We start from the raw sequence: 14,428 nt of genomic DNA, 5'->3' as shown, positions 1-14,428 counted from the left end.
ATCATCACCTATCTGGCAGCACTTAGTGCGGCATAGAAGCTCGAATGAGGCACACAGCCCCATTGCTCTCCCAACTTGAATTCGGCCTCGTAATTGAGCCCGACAACCCACCCGTTTGCATGCTGCAAAATGCCGATGCCACATCTGCAAGGGGGTCGGCCACTGCCGCTTAGTCCCATGCCTGGTCTCGACAACGCGCCTGGCTCCCAGATGTTCCAAAATGCGACGGGATTTGATATTCAAGGAGGGCAGTTTATCAGTGCTCAAGGAGGCGTCCATTTCCACCAGCCAGTATCAACACAAATGCCTCTCCCGATGCCAAGCGAAACATTTTCCGAAAACGAAGTCTATTGCAGCCTACTATGCCAACGACAACGAGGCTTTCCTCTCTACGTTCCTGAACCGCAAGAAAACCTCCCCTCAGAGTACCTTGAACGAGGAGTGTCTATTGGAGATGTCGGAATGATAACTCCCGAGGGAATTTGGGACTTCTTCTTCAATATTTTCCTCCCTGCAAATGGGCCCATTAATCGAGGGCGTGTGCCACCAAATTATTCTCCGCTCGAACCCTACGATGAATCGGATGCGCACAATTTACGATACGAACCTGGGAGTTTTCTTTCGACCTCGACTGCTCGGTGCTACAACGCTAATTTTGAGTGCGTAATCATCCATTTTTACGGTCAATTCAGCTCCAAATTCGACCAGAGAATTTCCTGGGGGAGACTACCACTTTCAGTGCACATCCCCCAAAGGTGCAATCCTCTGTTTACCATTTGGTTCGCGTCTCCACAAACTTTCGACCGGAAAAGATCATGTCCGCAACTATGCAGTCCAGAACGCTAAATCCTGGTATCACTATATCAATGGGACACTCGGGAAGGGCATGATGAACGGCGAACTCTACGTCATCACCGGGACCGAGAAAGCATCGGCTGGAGGCATAGCGACTTTCCAAAATGTTGCTGAACGCGACAATTTCGATCTCACATTCAGGGCTTTCTCCGACACCCACACCCATCTTCGTTATCGATTTAATCGAGGAACGGTTGCTCAGACCAAGTCCTTTCCTTCGCCACGCCCCGATGATGGTGGTGCGGAGCTCAACAACAACACCATTTTCCTTCACGGGTTCATCATTTCCCTCGGACTGGGTATATGGGGCACATTATTCAACACTGTGGGTGTTTATTCGATCGAAGACGCGTCGCCTCAGCGGCTTGCGGGTGGTTCAGTTCCATTCGGCTCTCAAAGCTCAAACTTTTCGCTTTTCGGCTTTATGAGCAGTGGCACGGGAAATACGCGCAATATAGGAAAGCGATATATCGGTCCGCAGGGCGAAGGGGTGGGGGTATCCGAATTAGTTGATTCTATCCGAGTAAATTCAAGTCGTTCACTGTCTTGCCGCTCTCTGAACTGACCACCGTACATCAGAGCGTGCATCCTGGGCGGATTATCAATGATTACATACTTTCCAAAGTGTTCTGTGTTTTTTTTGCTCTACTTTTTGTCTGATAATAATCTAGATCGAAGACGACCAAGCAATCGTCGTCACTCATGATGAGGACTGGGAAACCCTCCTCCTCGATGTCAGTTCTGAGCACCTTCTTTTTTCCCAGTCTGATAGCACACAGCCTGGTGTTAACCTTTATAATATCCTTGAATCCACCGACCGCATTAAGATAACCACCGAAGACGGTGGGTCCCCAATCCACCATCAACATATTCAAACTCTCACTATCCTAGGCATTGCCTATCCCATCATCACGTCTGCTTCGCCAGCACCGGATCCGCCCCCTCCTCCTTACGCAGTTCTGCCTGGTGCCAGACGAAACATATGGTCATCTGGTTATCGCTCTGATGACACCGCTTCAGGTACCAGTGCATCTGCACCGGTTACTATACCACATTCTATAACCCCTCTTTCGGTGTCCTTCGGCGAAACAATATCGTCGAGTCCAGATGATTCAGAGCCCGAAATCGATACCGAGCCAACTTGGCGGCAGTGGATGGTTTCACGGTTACCTTTCGGCGGCTCGCAGAGTCAATGGCATCATGACCAAGATACAACCCAAGAGTTGGACGCCGAGCCGGTTGATATATTTGACTCCCGTCCCATGTCCGAGTCATTCACCAGCACGCCTACAACAGTCGAATCGACCAGACCGCAAGAATATATTCAGACATCTCACAGCACCAGCCTGAGCGCTCCCACCGAAACCTTGACGCATAGTGCATTCCCAGATACAGCCACAGCTCTTCCTCGTTCTATTACACATCCCGGATTCTTTCCTTCCTCGACATCACTTCGGAATGCAGCAGCGGTGGTGTCAACTACTACCCATGCACGGGAATTACTCAGCCCTTCAGGACTCCCAATACAAGACTCGCGGACCGATAAAATCTCCAGCACAGCTTCCAAAACTCAAGCATCGAACACGGCCATTAAATCCGACTCCTACCCCAGCAGAACATTAACCGCAACTCCTCCTTTGAAATCACACGCACCGCAAGATCACCTCCAGATTTCGACTTCCAGTGAAACTCCAATGCGACCTTCTGTGGATGAGATATATGCTTCGTTGGACGAGTTCTTCCCGGATTACGACTTAGACGCCCCACCGGACTCCGCCAAAGGGAAAACACTTTCTACTAGTAGTCCCTCGGCTGTCGGGGATTCCATAAGAATGATTGTAAAGTCGCGCAAAGTCTACACAACACCTCTAGCGCCTACCCATCACCTACTCAGTTCAGCCGCCCGTATTGAATTGTCCTCCTCGCGTACGATTCTCACCCAATCACCTTGCCTTCCATTAACCTTATTTCAGACCCACTCACGTGGCTTCGCGGTGAACTCATTACTCGTGGAACTCACGGCAACGTTTACCTTTCACTGAATGCAACCAATGGCGATGTCATGGCCGTCAAACGAACAGCCTTTCCTTCCCCCAACACCATCAAGTTAGTCGCAGCAGACCTGCAAACACTGAAACGTTTAAAGCATCCAAATATCGCGCGTTACCTTGAAATTGAATCGACGCCGGCGTTTTGCAATATGTCAGACATCATCTAAGCCGTTGAATCCTCATCAACTTAAAATCATAGCTTCCTCGAGTATGTTCCTGGCGGCTCTATTGACAGCCACCTACAGGAGCATGGCAAGTTCGCAGATGATGTCACTAAACATTTCATCTCGCAAATCCTTTCTGGACTGGACTATCTCCATCGCAACGAGGGCATTCATGGGGTAAATTTGGACCTAAGCTACAAAAAGCCAAACTCAACTTGACCACCGTAGGACTTGAAGTCCAAAAATGTCCTTGTTGACATGTCTGGTGTCTGCAAAATAGCTGGGTTCGGGTATTCGGAAATATACTCGGAGCGGACCCAACAAACTTTGGCGCAATCACGCAGCACGATATTCTGGACGGCCCCTGAAGTCTTGAATCAGACGGACAAGCATTACACTTTCAAAATCGATATATGGAGTCTAGGCTGCATTGCACAGGAGATGTGGACCGGTAGTCGACCTTGGGCGGGACACGAAACAGCGAATGTGTTTTCCAAGGTAAGTAGCTGAGCTTTGACTGAACAGAAAACCACTTCATGAAATACAGCTCCTTCAATCAACCATTCCGCCGCTTCCGAAAGACACCAAGTTGACTGAAGACGCCGATGACTTCCGACAGAAATGTTTGGCAATGTGGGTGATCAGGCTGTTTTGGAGAGAAAGTTGTACTGAACGCCAACTTTAGCAAACCGGAGTTTCGACTTGCTGCTTCAGAGCTGCTCGTGCATCTGTATTTGACGCCGACACCCGGCTGGGTTTTTGATATATCGAAATTGGGTGTTGACGCACTGTCTTAGTTGGATATTAGTGCCATTCAGTGGCTTATGTCGCATAGCCCAATTATTAAACTTGGATACAGGATGACGATACCTTTTCCAAATATTTTCAGTGGGTTGTGATGAACGCAATATCTGAGTCACGGTCCGTCACGTCACGCCGGTGCTTCGGAAATTACCGGAATGTGCGCAAAACGGATATGGTTGCTCTTGGCCACCACGGTCTCGGTCAGCGGCCTCCAGCTTCCCCTTCTACAACCGCTCCGCACCTCAAACGAACCCCTTGTCACGCCTGAACTCGATGCATATGTCAACAACGAGCTTGCGCGGTGGAACTCGTCTGGCCTCTCGCTGACTGTTGTCCGACAAGACACGCGTGCGACGGGAAAATGGGACGTGGAGTTTGGCTCATACGGAATCGCGCAAGCGGACGGCGCCCTCGTTACGCCCGACACCCTCTTCGCCATTGCGTCCAACAGCAAGCTCATGCTGGCTATGTCGGTCGGGCTGCTCATCAAGAACGAAAGTTTGGCGGCTGCGCGTGGACAGCGGCTGAGGTGGGATACCAAGATAAAGGATGTGCTCCCAGAGTGGCAGCTCATGGATGAGGGAGTCTCAGAACGAGTTACAATTCAGGACATGTTGAGCCACCGAACTGGCTTGCCGCGCCATGATTACAGTGGAATGACAAGGCCAGGAGGCGTCTCTGAGATGGTGTGTATGCTCCACTCATTATTCTCCAAGTTAATTGTGGCTAGATATCGACCATGCGTTACCTTCGTCTCTCAGCTGACTTGCGCGAGCAATATCAGTACAACAACCTTATGTACGAAACGCTCTCACACCTCCCTCGGACCCTCCTCAACCAGTCCTTTGAATCCTACATCACCCAGCATATATTTACACCGCTGGGAATGAATTCGTCGACCTACTCCGTTGCTGCGGCAGAAGCAAGCGGACAGCTTTCGCATGGCTTCCAGTACGACATGCAAGACCAGCTTTACGCAAGGAATGGTACTAGAAAGCCAACCGTGCCGTACTTTCAACGGCCTGGCGAGGAGGGAATCTGGGCGGGAGCCGCGGGGGTGTTGACTTCAGCGCGCGACCTGTCAATGTGGGTGGCGATGCTGCTCAACAATGGCAAGCATCCGCTCACCAACGAAACGGTCATTCCTAAAGAGGTCGTTGACCACGTCGCCACTGGTGTCAGCGTCTCAAGTGGAAAGGCACCATATCCTGAACTGGTATTTCTTTCTTTCATCAGCGTCATCAATAAAACTCACTTTATCGTCAGAGTCCCGCCGTCTATGGCTGTGGACAAGACCGCTATTCTTATCGCGGCCACGAAATTATTGAGCATGGCGGAAGCAACCCTGGGTTCAAGACCCAGGTCGCGCGTTTCCCGAACGACAACCTCGCGATTGTGGTCTTGTCGAACGACGAGAACGGGAACCATATCCTCGAAAGTGTCAAGTGGTGGATAGCAGACAGAGCATTCAGACTTGAAAATATTGATTGGGCTAAACGGTATGTCGTTCATTGTCCTTAAGCCGTTGTCTTGACACATTCTAGCTACGGGGACAAATTCCTCGAGAGTGCAAGGAAGAACCGCGAATCCGTAACCCCCCGCCCTTCCTCACCCGCACCTCCAACTTCCCCCTGGGACACAATGCAAGGCACTTTCACAAACGGAGCCTATGGCTCTATCTCCCCGTGTTTTGTGGCTACTTCCCACGCTGGCCTGAACAACGCCTGCACGAAAGTCATCAAACACAGCGTCGTCCAACGAATCCTCTCCGCCCAGAACGACGAAATTCCTACTTTTATTGTCCCATTCAAGCGCACGTTCTCGACCTACCTGCGCTTCCTGCATTTTGAGGGCAACACGTTCAACGTGTCTTACGTCTGGTCGAATGCAGATGTTCGTCGACGCGAGGGCTTCGTCGCTAACAAGGAGAAAGACGACGGCGATGTTATTACAGGCCTGGACGACCGGTATGTCGTCGAGTGGGTGGACAGCAGCAGCGGTGGACAGAGTGGATGGGCGTTTTCTGACAACTTTTGGGGTAAGGGGGGAGATGTGCGGCCACCGGAGGGAGCTACTGCCAGAGAAAGGGCAGAGGTTTGGTTCGGAAAGGCGTGATTCGTCGAAACGCGGTCACGGGACCAGCTGTTCTACCGCTAATATATATATACCTCGAGAACAAACGCGTATCTAGTCGAATACATCCGTCGCATACCGTCCTTTCACGATCTTCTGAAACCTCTGCGTAGCGTCCTCCTCGTTTGTGTGATGCATGACCTGAATAATGTCAATCAACGTCTTCTTAATTCCTTTGGCCACCGCAGACGAGCCGCAGGTGAAGAACTGTCGTGGGATCAGTGATTGAATAGCATTCACAGCTCGCACAGAACATACCAAGGCGTCATCAGCGAAAGCTTGCTGAATATCGCCATTGTCCTTCCATACACGACTGCATGATGGGGGTTGGCGGAGACAACGAGTAAAGAAGGAAAAACGTACTCTTGGACATATTTGCATCCTTCCGACAAATGCGGGGCGCGGGAGAATGCGGGTCGAATATCAACAACGCCATTAGCCGCCCACTCCTTCAAGTCTGAATCCGAGTAGAGATAGTCCCATTCGGGCGAACGACAGCCAAAGAAGAGGAGCATCTTGCCAACAGCCCGACCAGCCGACTTCTGCGCAGCTCTTTCTTGTATGAAGCCACGGAAAGGCGCGAGTCCGGCGCCGCTGCAGAACATGACAATGGGAACGAAGGGGTCTTCAGGAAGATGGAAAGCAGTGGCAGATGGTCGGATTATCATCTGTACTCGATCGCCAGGTATCAGGCTGGCGAGGTAGTTTGAGCCCACTCCGAGAAAAGGAACATCGCGAGTTCCAGAAAAGGCAGGGGCGTCCAGAATGCTGAGCGTGATGGTGATGTGCGAAGGATTCCATAGTGGAGAGGACGAGATGGAGTATTGGCGAACACGCATGGATGGGAGCATTTGTAAGAATGCGCCGATAGAGATTTGAATGTCGCGATAACTTTCAATGATAGCAAATACGCTAAAGCGTCTGGCCTGCACAGCCTCATCGTAGTTGGCTTTGAGTTGTTCCAGATATTTGCGTGTGGTTTCAGATTCGGAAGCGGCGATGAGAGTTTGAAGATCGCGAGTCGTTGCAGGTTGGGCAAGTTCCACATAACCGGTCAAGATTTCTGATAGTTTGACAGGCTTCCCCACAGGTAGCGAAGTCGGTCCCGTTGCAGAAAGCACAACCTAAACATGTTAGGCGGCGAAACAGGCTGTTAGATAAATACCTCTTCCTCGTTCGATAAACCAAAACGAGCCAGTACACGATGGACATCACGAAGTGGGTTTTGCGGAAGTCTGTAAAAAAGGTGAGCTAATGGGATGAGAGAGCTTTGGATAACTTACATCGCAACGTAGTCTCCCGCTGGTGAAACCGGTTAGCTTCTTGAACAAAGTCGAAACTTGCAATCGCGTACCTCGAGCACTCATCTCTGGAGGGAGTTCAAACTCTAGAAGATAGTCAGTGCATATGTAAGGTAAAGAAAAAGAGGAAATTACCTATGTGGCGTTTCACAGGCCCCATTTTTGTCAAGATGCAATTCTCCACGACTCTTCCCAGTAGCGCGTCGGCCTGGCGCAAAGCAGACGCGCGCTCCTTGCCAACAGTCTTGACCTCCAAGGTGCTGGCGGGCAACATCGAAGGAGAAGTTCCGTACTTCTGTTGCAACACAAACGATGAGACGAGTAACAGGAAGGCCATACACTCACTGTAGACAACGAAGACCACACTTCCGCCTCCCATTGCTCGAATGCCTGGAATAATCCACTCCCTCCGGCATCACCAGACCCTCGCCGAGCCAATCTTGTTGCGCCGCGCTCAGCCAGAATCTTATCTATTAAAGTTGGTATTCGTTGGAAGGTGTTGGCCCAATCCAAGTTTCCGCAGCCAAAAACAGCAAAGCCGACGTTTGCAAGCATCGTGTTTGAAGGCAGGTTTTCTAACCAGTTGAAGAAATGGGCCGCATTATCGGCTGGTTCGCCTAAAGAGATAACTATTGAGACACACTCCAATTCAAAAACGAAAGCTCACCTTCAAAGGAAGCCGTGATGATGATGACCGGCCCATCTGAGGGTAGCTTTTCGACTACAGAATCAAGGGTGCCGATAGAAGCACGAAAGCCTATTGGAGAAGATGACTGATTGTTTGTGAAAGCACCTTGTATGTTTCCGTACCATATGAAGGGGCCGAATTTGCGATTCTTTGCGCGAAACCTTCAGATGTTCCCGTGTTTGATCCATATAGCACATAGACGGGCTTTAAGTCATCCGCTTGACTAGCACCCATCCCGTCAATCCCCTTCAATTCGTGCGCTACATTTCGGCCAGACATCAGAGCAGAGGCGGGAATCGAGTAGAGATTTGGGACTCTGTCACTCCTCAAAGTAGCGCGGATGTTCAAGCCCTTGGGTTTCACCGTCAAGGTCTGTTTGATCTCGAGATTGTACGACGGGTCGGCGAACGAAAGGTCGAATTTCTGGATGACCGAGGCCATCACAAGAAGAACCTCTTGCCAGGCAAATGCACGCCCGATGCAGGCACGCAGACCGAAACCAAACTAGGAACATGAGTTTTTGTCGGCGCAACGCAATAGAGATCATACTGGTTGCCAAGCATTAGGCTGTCCACGAGGTTAATTCATCGTTTTATCTGTCAAGGGAATCAACAAACCGGTAATGCTTCAAATTTCCCATTCATCATCCGTTCGGGCTTGAACTCTTCGGCCTAGTCAAGTACATCAGAAAAAGAAAACGGGGGGATATTGGCCCAGCAAAGACACATACATCCTCGCCCCATACACTGGGGTCACGATGTAACTCCCAAGCCAGGATTATCATTGCAGTACCTTTTTTGATAGCATACCGGCCATTAGCGATGGTGGTATCCTCCAAAGACTGAACTGCGCGAATAGGTGCAGTCGAAGCCAACCTCAAAGTTTCACGCATAACGGCTGTGGGAAGTTATAAGCAGGGAAAGAACAATCCGTAGCGACATGCCGGTTAGATATGTTAGTTTGTCAAAGTCTTCATACTGAACAGGTCGATCTCCAAGCACTTCGTCGATTTGAGCACGAAGCTTTCGCATCTTATCGGGGTGTTTGAGGAGGTAGTAAACCATGAATGTCATCATGCCGGATGAAGTCTCATGGCCAGCAATGAGAAACGTCAGAAGCTGGGCATTATTCGTCAGCAAAAAAAGAAAGAAAAAATCCCGGGAACTAAGACGACATACATTCTGTGCAATGGACTCCTCAGACATGGCCTGTCCCGTTTTTGGATCCCGAGAATTGAGCATCGTATCAAGCAAGTCATGCTTCTCGACAGGGTTTTGCCGCCGATTCTTCACAATGGTGTCCGCCAGCTCGCGCATTAAGTTCAGATCAGTGTAATATTTGGCGTTGGTCTTGCGCATCATTGACTGGACCAACTTGGGACGTGTTGCCCGGGAACCACATTCGAGAAGAAAGTCGCCCATTGCAGTAGCAAATTCGGGTTGATCCGCCGTGTAAAAAGAGTTGAGGCGGTAGGACATCGAGCAAAATGCGATTGTGTCGAGGGTCAGACGTGTGAAGTCGTCAGCAACATCGATGGTAGTTTCGGACCCAAAACGCTCCCACTGAAAAATTTCATGTCAAAAAAAGGCGGGAGATCGTTGTGGTGGAACTCACTTTAAGCAGAAGTTGGCTAGTAATATCACGCATCTCCTCCATCATGTCCTTTACCGCAAGGGTCCCGAATGCAGGCATTAAAAGACGATCTTCAAAGAGTCAGAGGGCGAATATTTCCATAGGAAAGTGGACATACGCGCAATTCCCCAATTAGACTCTTCAGGCTGAGCTGTGAACAAGCCATCTCCAGTAAGATTGCGTACTTCGCCAAGCCCACCGCCGACGCGTTTTTGAAAACGCTTCTCGTCGCACACTTCATTGACCAATCGATACGACGAGAGAAGTGCCATCTGACGACCTTTTCTCCAGTGTCAAAAGACGAAGGAAGAAATGAACAAAACAAATGAACACACCTGGCATCGTGAGTTGGTAAATTTCCCCATACTTCTTCGCCAGAAGCGAAAAAGACTTCATGGGGAACTCACGGTCCACAGAAGGCGCATTTCCGAGGAAAGGCACGGTCGCTGGTTGGGGAATCGGGGTGGTCATCGTGTCTGTGTTCGGCTCAAACGGCGTCGCAGAGCCTTTTTAACCTCACATTTGCCTCTCCACAAAGTGCCCCGACCTTCAGGTCATCGATTTTGACGGTTGGGCCGCCATAACGTTGAGGTGAAGGGAACCGGAGCGAGCACGGATGTTTGTTGACGGTAATACGATCAGTGGTGACAAACTCGCTGCTTTTCAGCATGTACTTATAATTCACTAAGTGTAAGATTAAGCTTAACAACGGGACCTCGGAAAAGATGCAGCACGTACGGAGCTGCTTGGCGAGGCTCAAAACACGGTAGTGTCATGGCTATACATGAGTGAACTTGCGTGAACGGTAGTACTGGTGAACCACTCAAGCTTATGTCAGAAATGATTCAGACTTCACCATTTCATTCCAAAGTTCGACTCTCATCGAGGCCTCATCATATGCATGCAGTACTCCCTCCTACTTTCGAACGATCAGACAGCCATTCATCATTCTTGCTGGGACGAGCCTTTCGGGTTTATTCCCAGACCAATGGAAATCATTGTATGCAATCATTGCAATGCTACAGAACGAGATTGTTGCGCGCCGACATATACTTACTATGCTGACTGAAACGCTCAACAGAAATAGAGTGGCAGACGTGTTGCAACTTCAAGCATTATAATAATGGGTTGGGATGAAGCATCGAGCAGGTACTAACACAGATCAAAGGAAAATGCTTCGAAACAAATTCATTGTATTTTGGGCAAACAGAGGTAACACGGAACTGGTATGTGAACTTCTCGATGGAGTAAAGTGAAATAAAACGAGAAGTCTGAACTTTGAAGTGGTGGGTACGAATTTAAGATTGTCGGCCACACCCTGAACACACGATGGCTGGTGCGGGGTGCGCTGCCTCAGGCTGCTGCTCACTGGCAGGCTGCTGTTGCTGTTTTCGCAGCTTGCGCGTGGAGAGGAATTTTGACACAAGGGTCATATGGCGTCTCCACTGGCAAGCAGGCAGCTTGATGTGGCGCCTCCACGCAGTGAACACCGCAGGGGCTTGTCGCTTGGCTGGCGAGGAAGCGGGTTGAACGGGGGCTTCAACCGCCTTGGAGGATGTGATGTGTTTGAACGACCCCCTGCATTTTTGCAATAGTCGCTTGAACAGCGAAGGGCGGCGGTCGTCTCCACTCTGGTTGGCAGCAGCAACCCGCGCAGGCTTTGGGCGTGGGGGAGGTGCTTGGTAGTTTGGTGCGGGTCCGACAAGGGACAGGCCGATGAAGGCCGCGATGAGACAGACGAAACTCTGCAACATTTGTCAGTACAACGAGCAGAGTCGAAGAAGAAATACGCACCGAGAAGAAACCCGAGATCGTTAAAGGGAAGGCCTTAGCCTTCATCACAAACGTCACCTTCTCCTTGTTTGAGGAGAACGACTCGGCGACGCTGGTCACGGATGATCGCCGCCTGCGAGGCAGCGTTGAGCTCGCTTCGGAAGAGACACTCGAAGCAACTGATGACTTGCGAGAGCGTTTGGACTTTGGCATGGAGCCCTCATCGAGTGGCGAAACCTCCTCGACGGGAGTCCGAGTTGTCGACTCCTTGTAGTCAGGAATAGTGAACTCAGGCGGCGCCGCAAAGTCCTCTGGCTCTTCACCAGATGGCTTGCGACGACGGAAGTGGTCGACACCAGCATGTGACAGACGCCGAATGCGCTTGGGAGTGTGGCGAATGGTAGCCAACATCTCGGGGACAAACGGTGCCGGAGACGGAACGGAAGGCAAAGATGTTTTAAAGTCGCAGTGCTTCGCAGCAAGACGGGCGGTCTCGACAGGTGAGCGGGTTTCGAATGAGAAAGACATAGTGGGCAGATGTTTGTGGTTGTGGTTTGTAGTTGAGAACGGTTAGCGGGAGGGCCAGGCTTTTATAATCGAGTGCCGTTGGATGTCTTAGACCACCCGCTGTCTGACCCAGCGGAGCGGAGTTGGCGGTGCCCCACGCTACTCCAGATCGTCCCGCTTCGGAGGTCTTACGCTCCAGCTTCCGGTCGTACGCGGATGAGACTGGGTAACCAAGAGTTCGAAGTTGTCTTTTTGTGGGACATCTACTAGTAGCGTGGTGGTCGTTGAAAACTAACCCGTGTTGATCATCGGTCACAAGAGGAAAGCCAACCACGACTGGCAGGTCGCATCGGCAGCCTTTTCTTCCCAACGTCCCGGGAACGGGCCGAGGTGCCCTACGGAGGTGCGAGACATGACGTCAACTTGAATCTGCGGCACGACAGAGACAACTCAGACCTGTGCAGCCGAAGCAAAAGTGTCTCGCTTCACTTGCTGGAGAGACAAGACACTCTTTTTGCGGGGTAGTTGGCTTGGAGAGTCCTTGGTGCGAAAGAGCGACCCCCATGATGGTGGTTGGAAACCAAGCTTGATGACATCAGCTGATATCAGTCACGAGAAAATGTCAACCACGGCAGCCTTTTCTTCCCAACTGCGACGGCGACCTTCAACTTTCGCGTCGTCGTGGACTGCAATGTGTATCCGCGACTCTAACTCGTGGGCCGAGGTGCCCGATAGGATACGAGACATGTCAATGACGTCAAGGCAAGACTTCAAGCTTCAAGTTGACCTGGGGCAACGGTCTGGCAGCAGCGGAAGCAACTTGAAAATGTCTCACCGACAAGGCATGACGTCAAGGAAAGACCTGTGCGACGGAACTCGACGGAACCAAGTCAAACCGGTGCAGCGGAGGCAAAATGTCTTACTTTGCTTGGGTATAAAACCCTCCCGGGCTCGTTGGACTCTCCAGCTAAATCGCTCTTGCATTCGCACCACTACCATCTACCAAACCACACTTTAACCAACACACCATGTCGAGCACTACCATTCCCGCTGCTTTCGACGCCAGCTCCGTCTCCTGTTCATCGAGCGAGCAATCACAAACCACTCTTACTCTCCGGGAGCGCAGGGGCTTCACCCTCTACCTCTCATTCGCCCCCCGCGTTCCCCAAGATCGAGCCAAAAGGCCAGCTTGGACCCACCCACGCCAATCTCCCTCGTCGTCGCAAGCGGAGCAGCGTTGTCTCAGTCGAGATGCCTTCATCCAAGGCCGCTGCTCCCGCCGCTCAAAACACAGCGTACTTCTCGTAGACGGCGGGAGTTCGGTGGGGTGGAGAAAGTTATCGCGTTAGCATTTGGCGTGGTTGTGCAATTGAGGGACATTGTGCCCTTTGCGCTAAAGGGGCAGGACGAGCAAACGAACTATTACCATAAACCATAAGCACAAACGTTGTATGCTAAGTATTACTAGTCCTGCCCGAAGTTTTTGCTCTCTTGAATACTTGTGACTTTGAAAGGTTTCCATTAAGTCAGAGTCCGGTAGATCTTTGAATGTATGGCCTTTAGGTATCCTCGAACACAAGCACCGTCATTCGGCCATCATCACATTTGTCATCAAATTGATCTCTCCCTCGACACTGGCAACGACGCAGCTTGAACCTTTGGTGCGTGAGCGAGAGAAAAGACCACTTGAATATGTCGACATTCTCTTGCCAGTGTGAGCCAACCCGTTATCCTGTCGTCCCTCGACCGAAACCACAGCTCATTGACAGCAATCGGACCCTGCCGCCAGATATTTTGTTGCGCATTTTCAGACTGTATCGCCTCCGGAGCCCGAGCACCCCAACGCCAGAAGCCGTCCCCTCTTCCTAGACGCGTCGCCCATGCTGTTCAGACGACTGGCCAATCGCTTTCTCCGTGTCGGAACTGTGGGCCGGGATCGTCATGCAGGTTTGCCATCCACTCCCTCGTGCACTACTTATGGGACAATACACTGCAGCTTCCCGCGCTCGAGTCTGCGACATTCGGCGCAGAGGCGGGGCAGGAAACCCCGCCGGGCATGACTATTCCCACCATGCTAGAACCGAGTCCCCGTCGCTCCAAAGGCTGAAACTGGAGGACCTGCGCCAATACTAAAGCGACCGGAAAACGCTGCTACAAGTGAAATGGAGCAACCTGACGGCATTCGAACATCGAGGCAAATGCGACTTGGCGCCGCAAGAGTGTATCGATGCGCTTCTGGAGATGTCTTCACTCAAGATATGTGTGCTGCACTGGCAGCCTGTTCTGCTTGGCGGCCACAGCTCGCGGCCTATCATTACTATTAGTACACCCCGACTTCATCCTTCAGTCGAGAACCTCGGCATTCTTTGCGCTGACTCGCACTCAGGCATTGAACGAGATGATACAAACGCTACTAGTACTCTCTTCGCTCGCTCTCCCATCCCCACACACGTTACACCTCCGGGTAGCACAACGAACGCCCCAAAAACTCTCAGCAAGCTCCGCAAGCTCCAAGAACAA

General features: G+C 51.1%; 4 protein-coding genes across 4 annotated transcripts; 2 read left to right on the top strand and 2 right to left on the bottom strand.

Moving 5' to 3' along the window:
* Positions 1–129: 129 nt before the first annotated feature.
* Positions 130–3,867, top strand: MIND_00271000 (Pleiotropic drug resistance ABC transporter protein; the record flags this gene model as incomplete). Its single annotated transcript, XM_037359583.1, has 11 exons — positions 130–659; positions 709–1,378; positions 1,435–1,479; positions 1,527–1,589; positions 1,635–1,698; positions 1,747–2,781; positions 2,829–3,057; positions 3,106–3,247; positions 3,299–3,568; positions 3,618–3,703; positions 3,756–3,867. The coding sequence occupies 11 exons, from the start codon at positions 130–132 to the stop codon at positions 3,865–3,867; spliced, it is 3,246 nt and encodes a 1,081-aa protein (XP_037224678.1).
* A 150-nt stretch (positions 3,868–4,017) lies between these two features.
* MIND_00270900 (F-box domain-containing protein) lies at positions 4,018–5,989 on the top strand (the record flags this gene model as incomplete). The annotated part of the gene is made up of 4 exons (XM_037359582.1): positions 4,018–4,560; positions 4,605–5,090; positions 5,141–5,373; positions 5,419–5,989. The coding sequence occupies exons 1-4, from the start codon at positions 4,030–4,032 to the stop codon at positions 5,987–5,989; spliced, it is 1,821 nt and encodes a 606-aa protein (XP_037224677.1). The 5' UTR covers positions 4,018–4,029.
* A 72-nt stretch (positions 5,990–6,061) lies between these two features.
* MIND_00270800 (Fatty acid hydroxylase) lies at positions 6,062–10,099 on the bottom strand (the record flags this gene model as incomplete). Its single annotated transcript, XM_037359581.1, has 18 exons — positions 6,062–6,214; positions 6,266–6,320; positions 6,371–7,131; positions 7,173–7,242; positions 7,291–7,309; positions 7,362–7,394; positions 7,444–7,603; positions 7,654–7,925; positions 7,976–8,065; positions 8,119–8,500; positions 8,546–8,563; positions 8,614–8,667; positions 8,727–8,893; positions 8,940–9,114; positions 9,175–9,558; positions 9,611–9,699; positions 9,747–9,908; positions 9,964–10,099. The coding sequence occupies 18 exons, from the start codon at positions 10,097–10,099 to the stop codon at positions 6,062–6,064; spliced, it is 3,180 nt and encodes a 1,059-aa protein (XP_037224676.1).
* An 827-nt stretch (positions 10,100–10,926) lies between these two features.
* On the bottom strand, positions 10,927–11,929 carry MIND_00270700 (uncharacterized protein; the record flags this gene model as incomplete). Its single annotated transcript, XM_037359580.1, has 2 exons — positions 10,927–11,373; positions 11,423–11,929. 2 exons carry the CDS (start codon positions 11,927–11,929, stop codon positions 10,927–10,929), a joined length of 954 nt encoding a protein of 317 aa, XP_037224675.1.
* Positions 11,930–14,428: the final 2,499 nt, after the last annotated feature.

Source organism: Mycena indigotica (assembly GCF_014461135.1).
Source record: "Mycena indigotica strain 171206Taipei chromosome Unknown Mind.scaff0002, whole genome shotgun sequence".
NCBI lineage: Eukaryota > Fungi > Basidiomycota > Agaricomycetes > Agaricales > Mycenaceae > Mycena > Mycena indigotica.
Note: the sequence above shows the minus strand (reverse complement) of the source record. Positions and strands in the feature narration are given on the sequence as shown.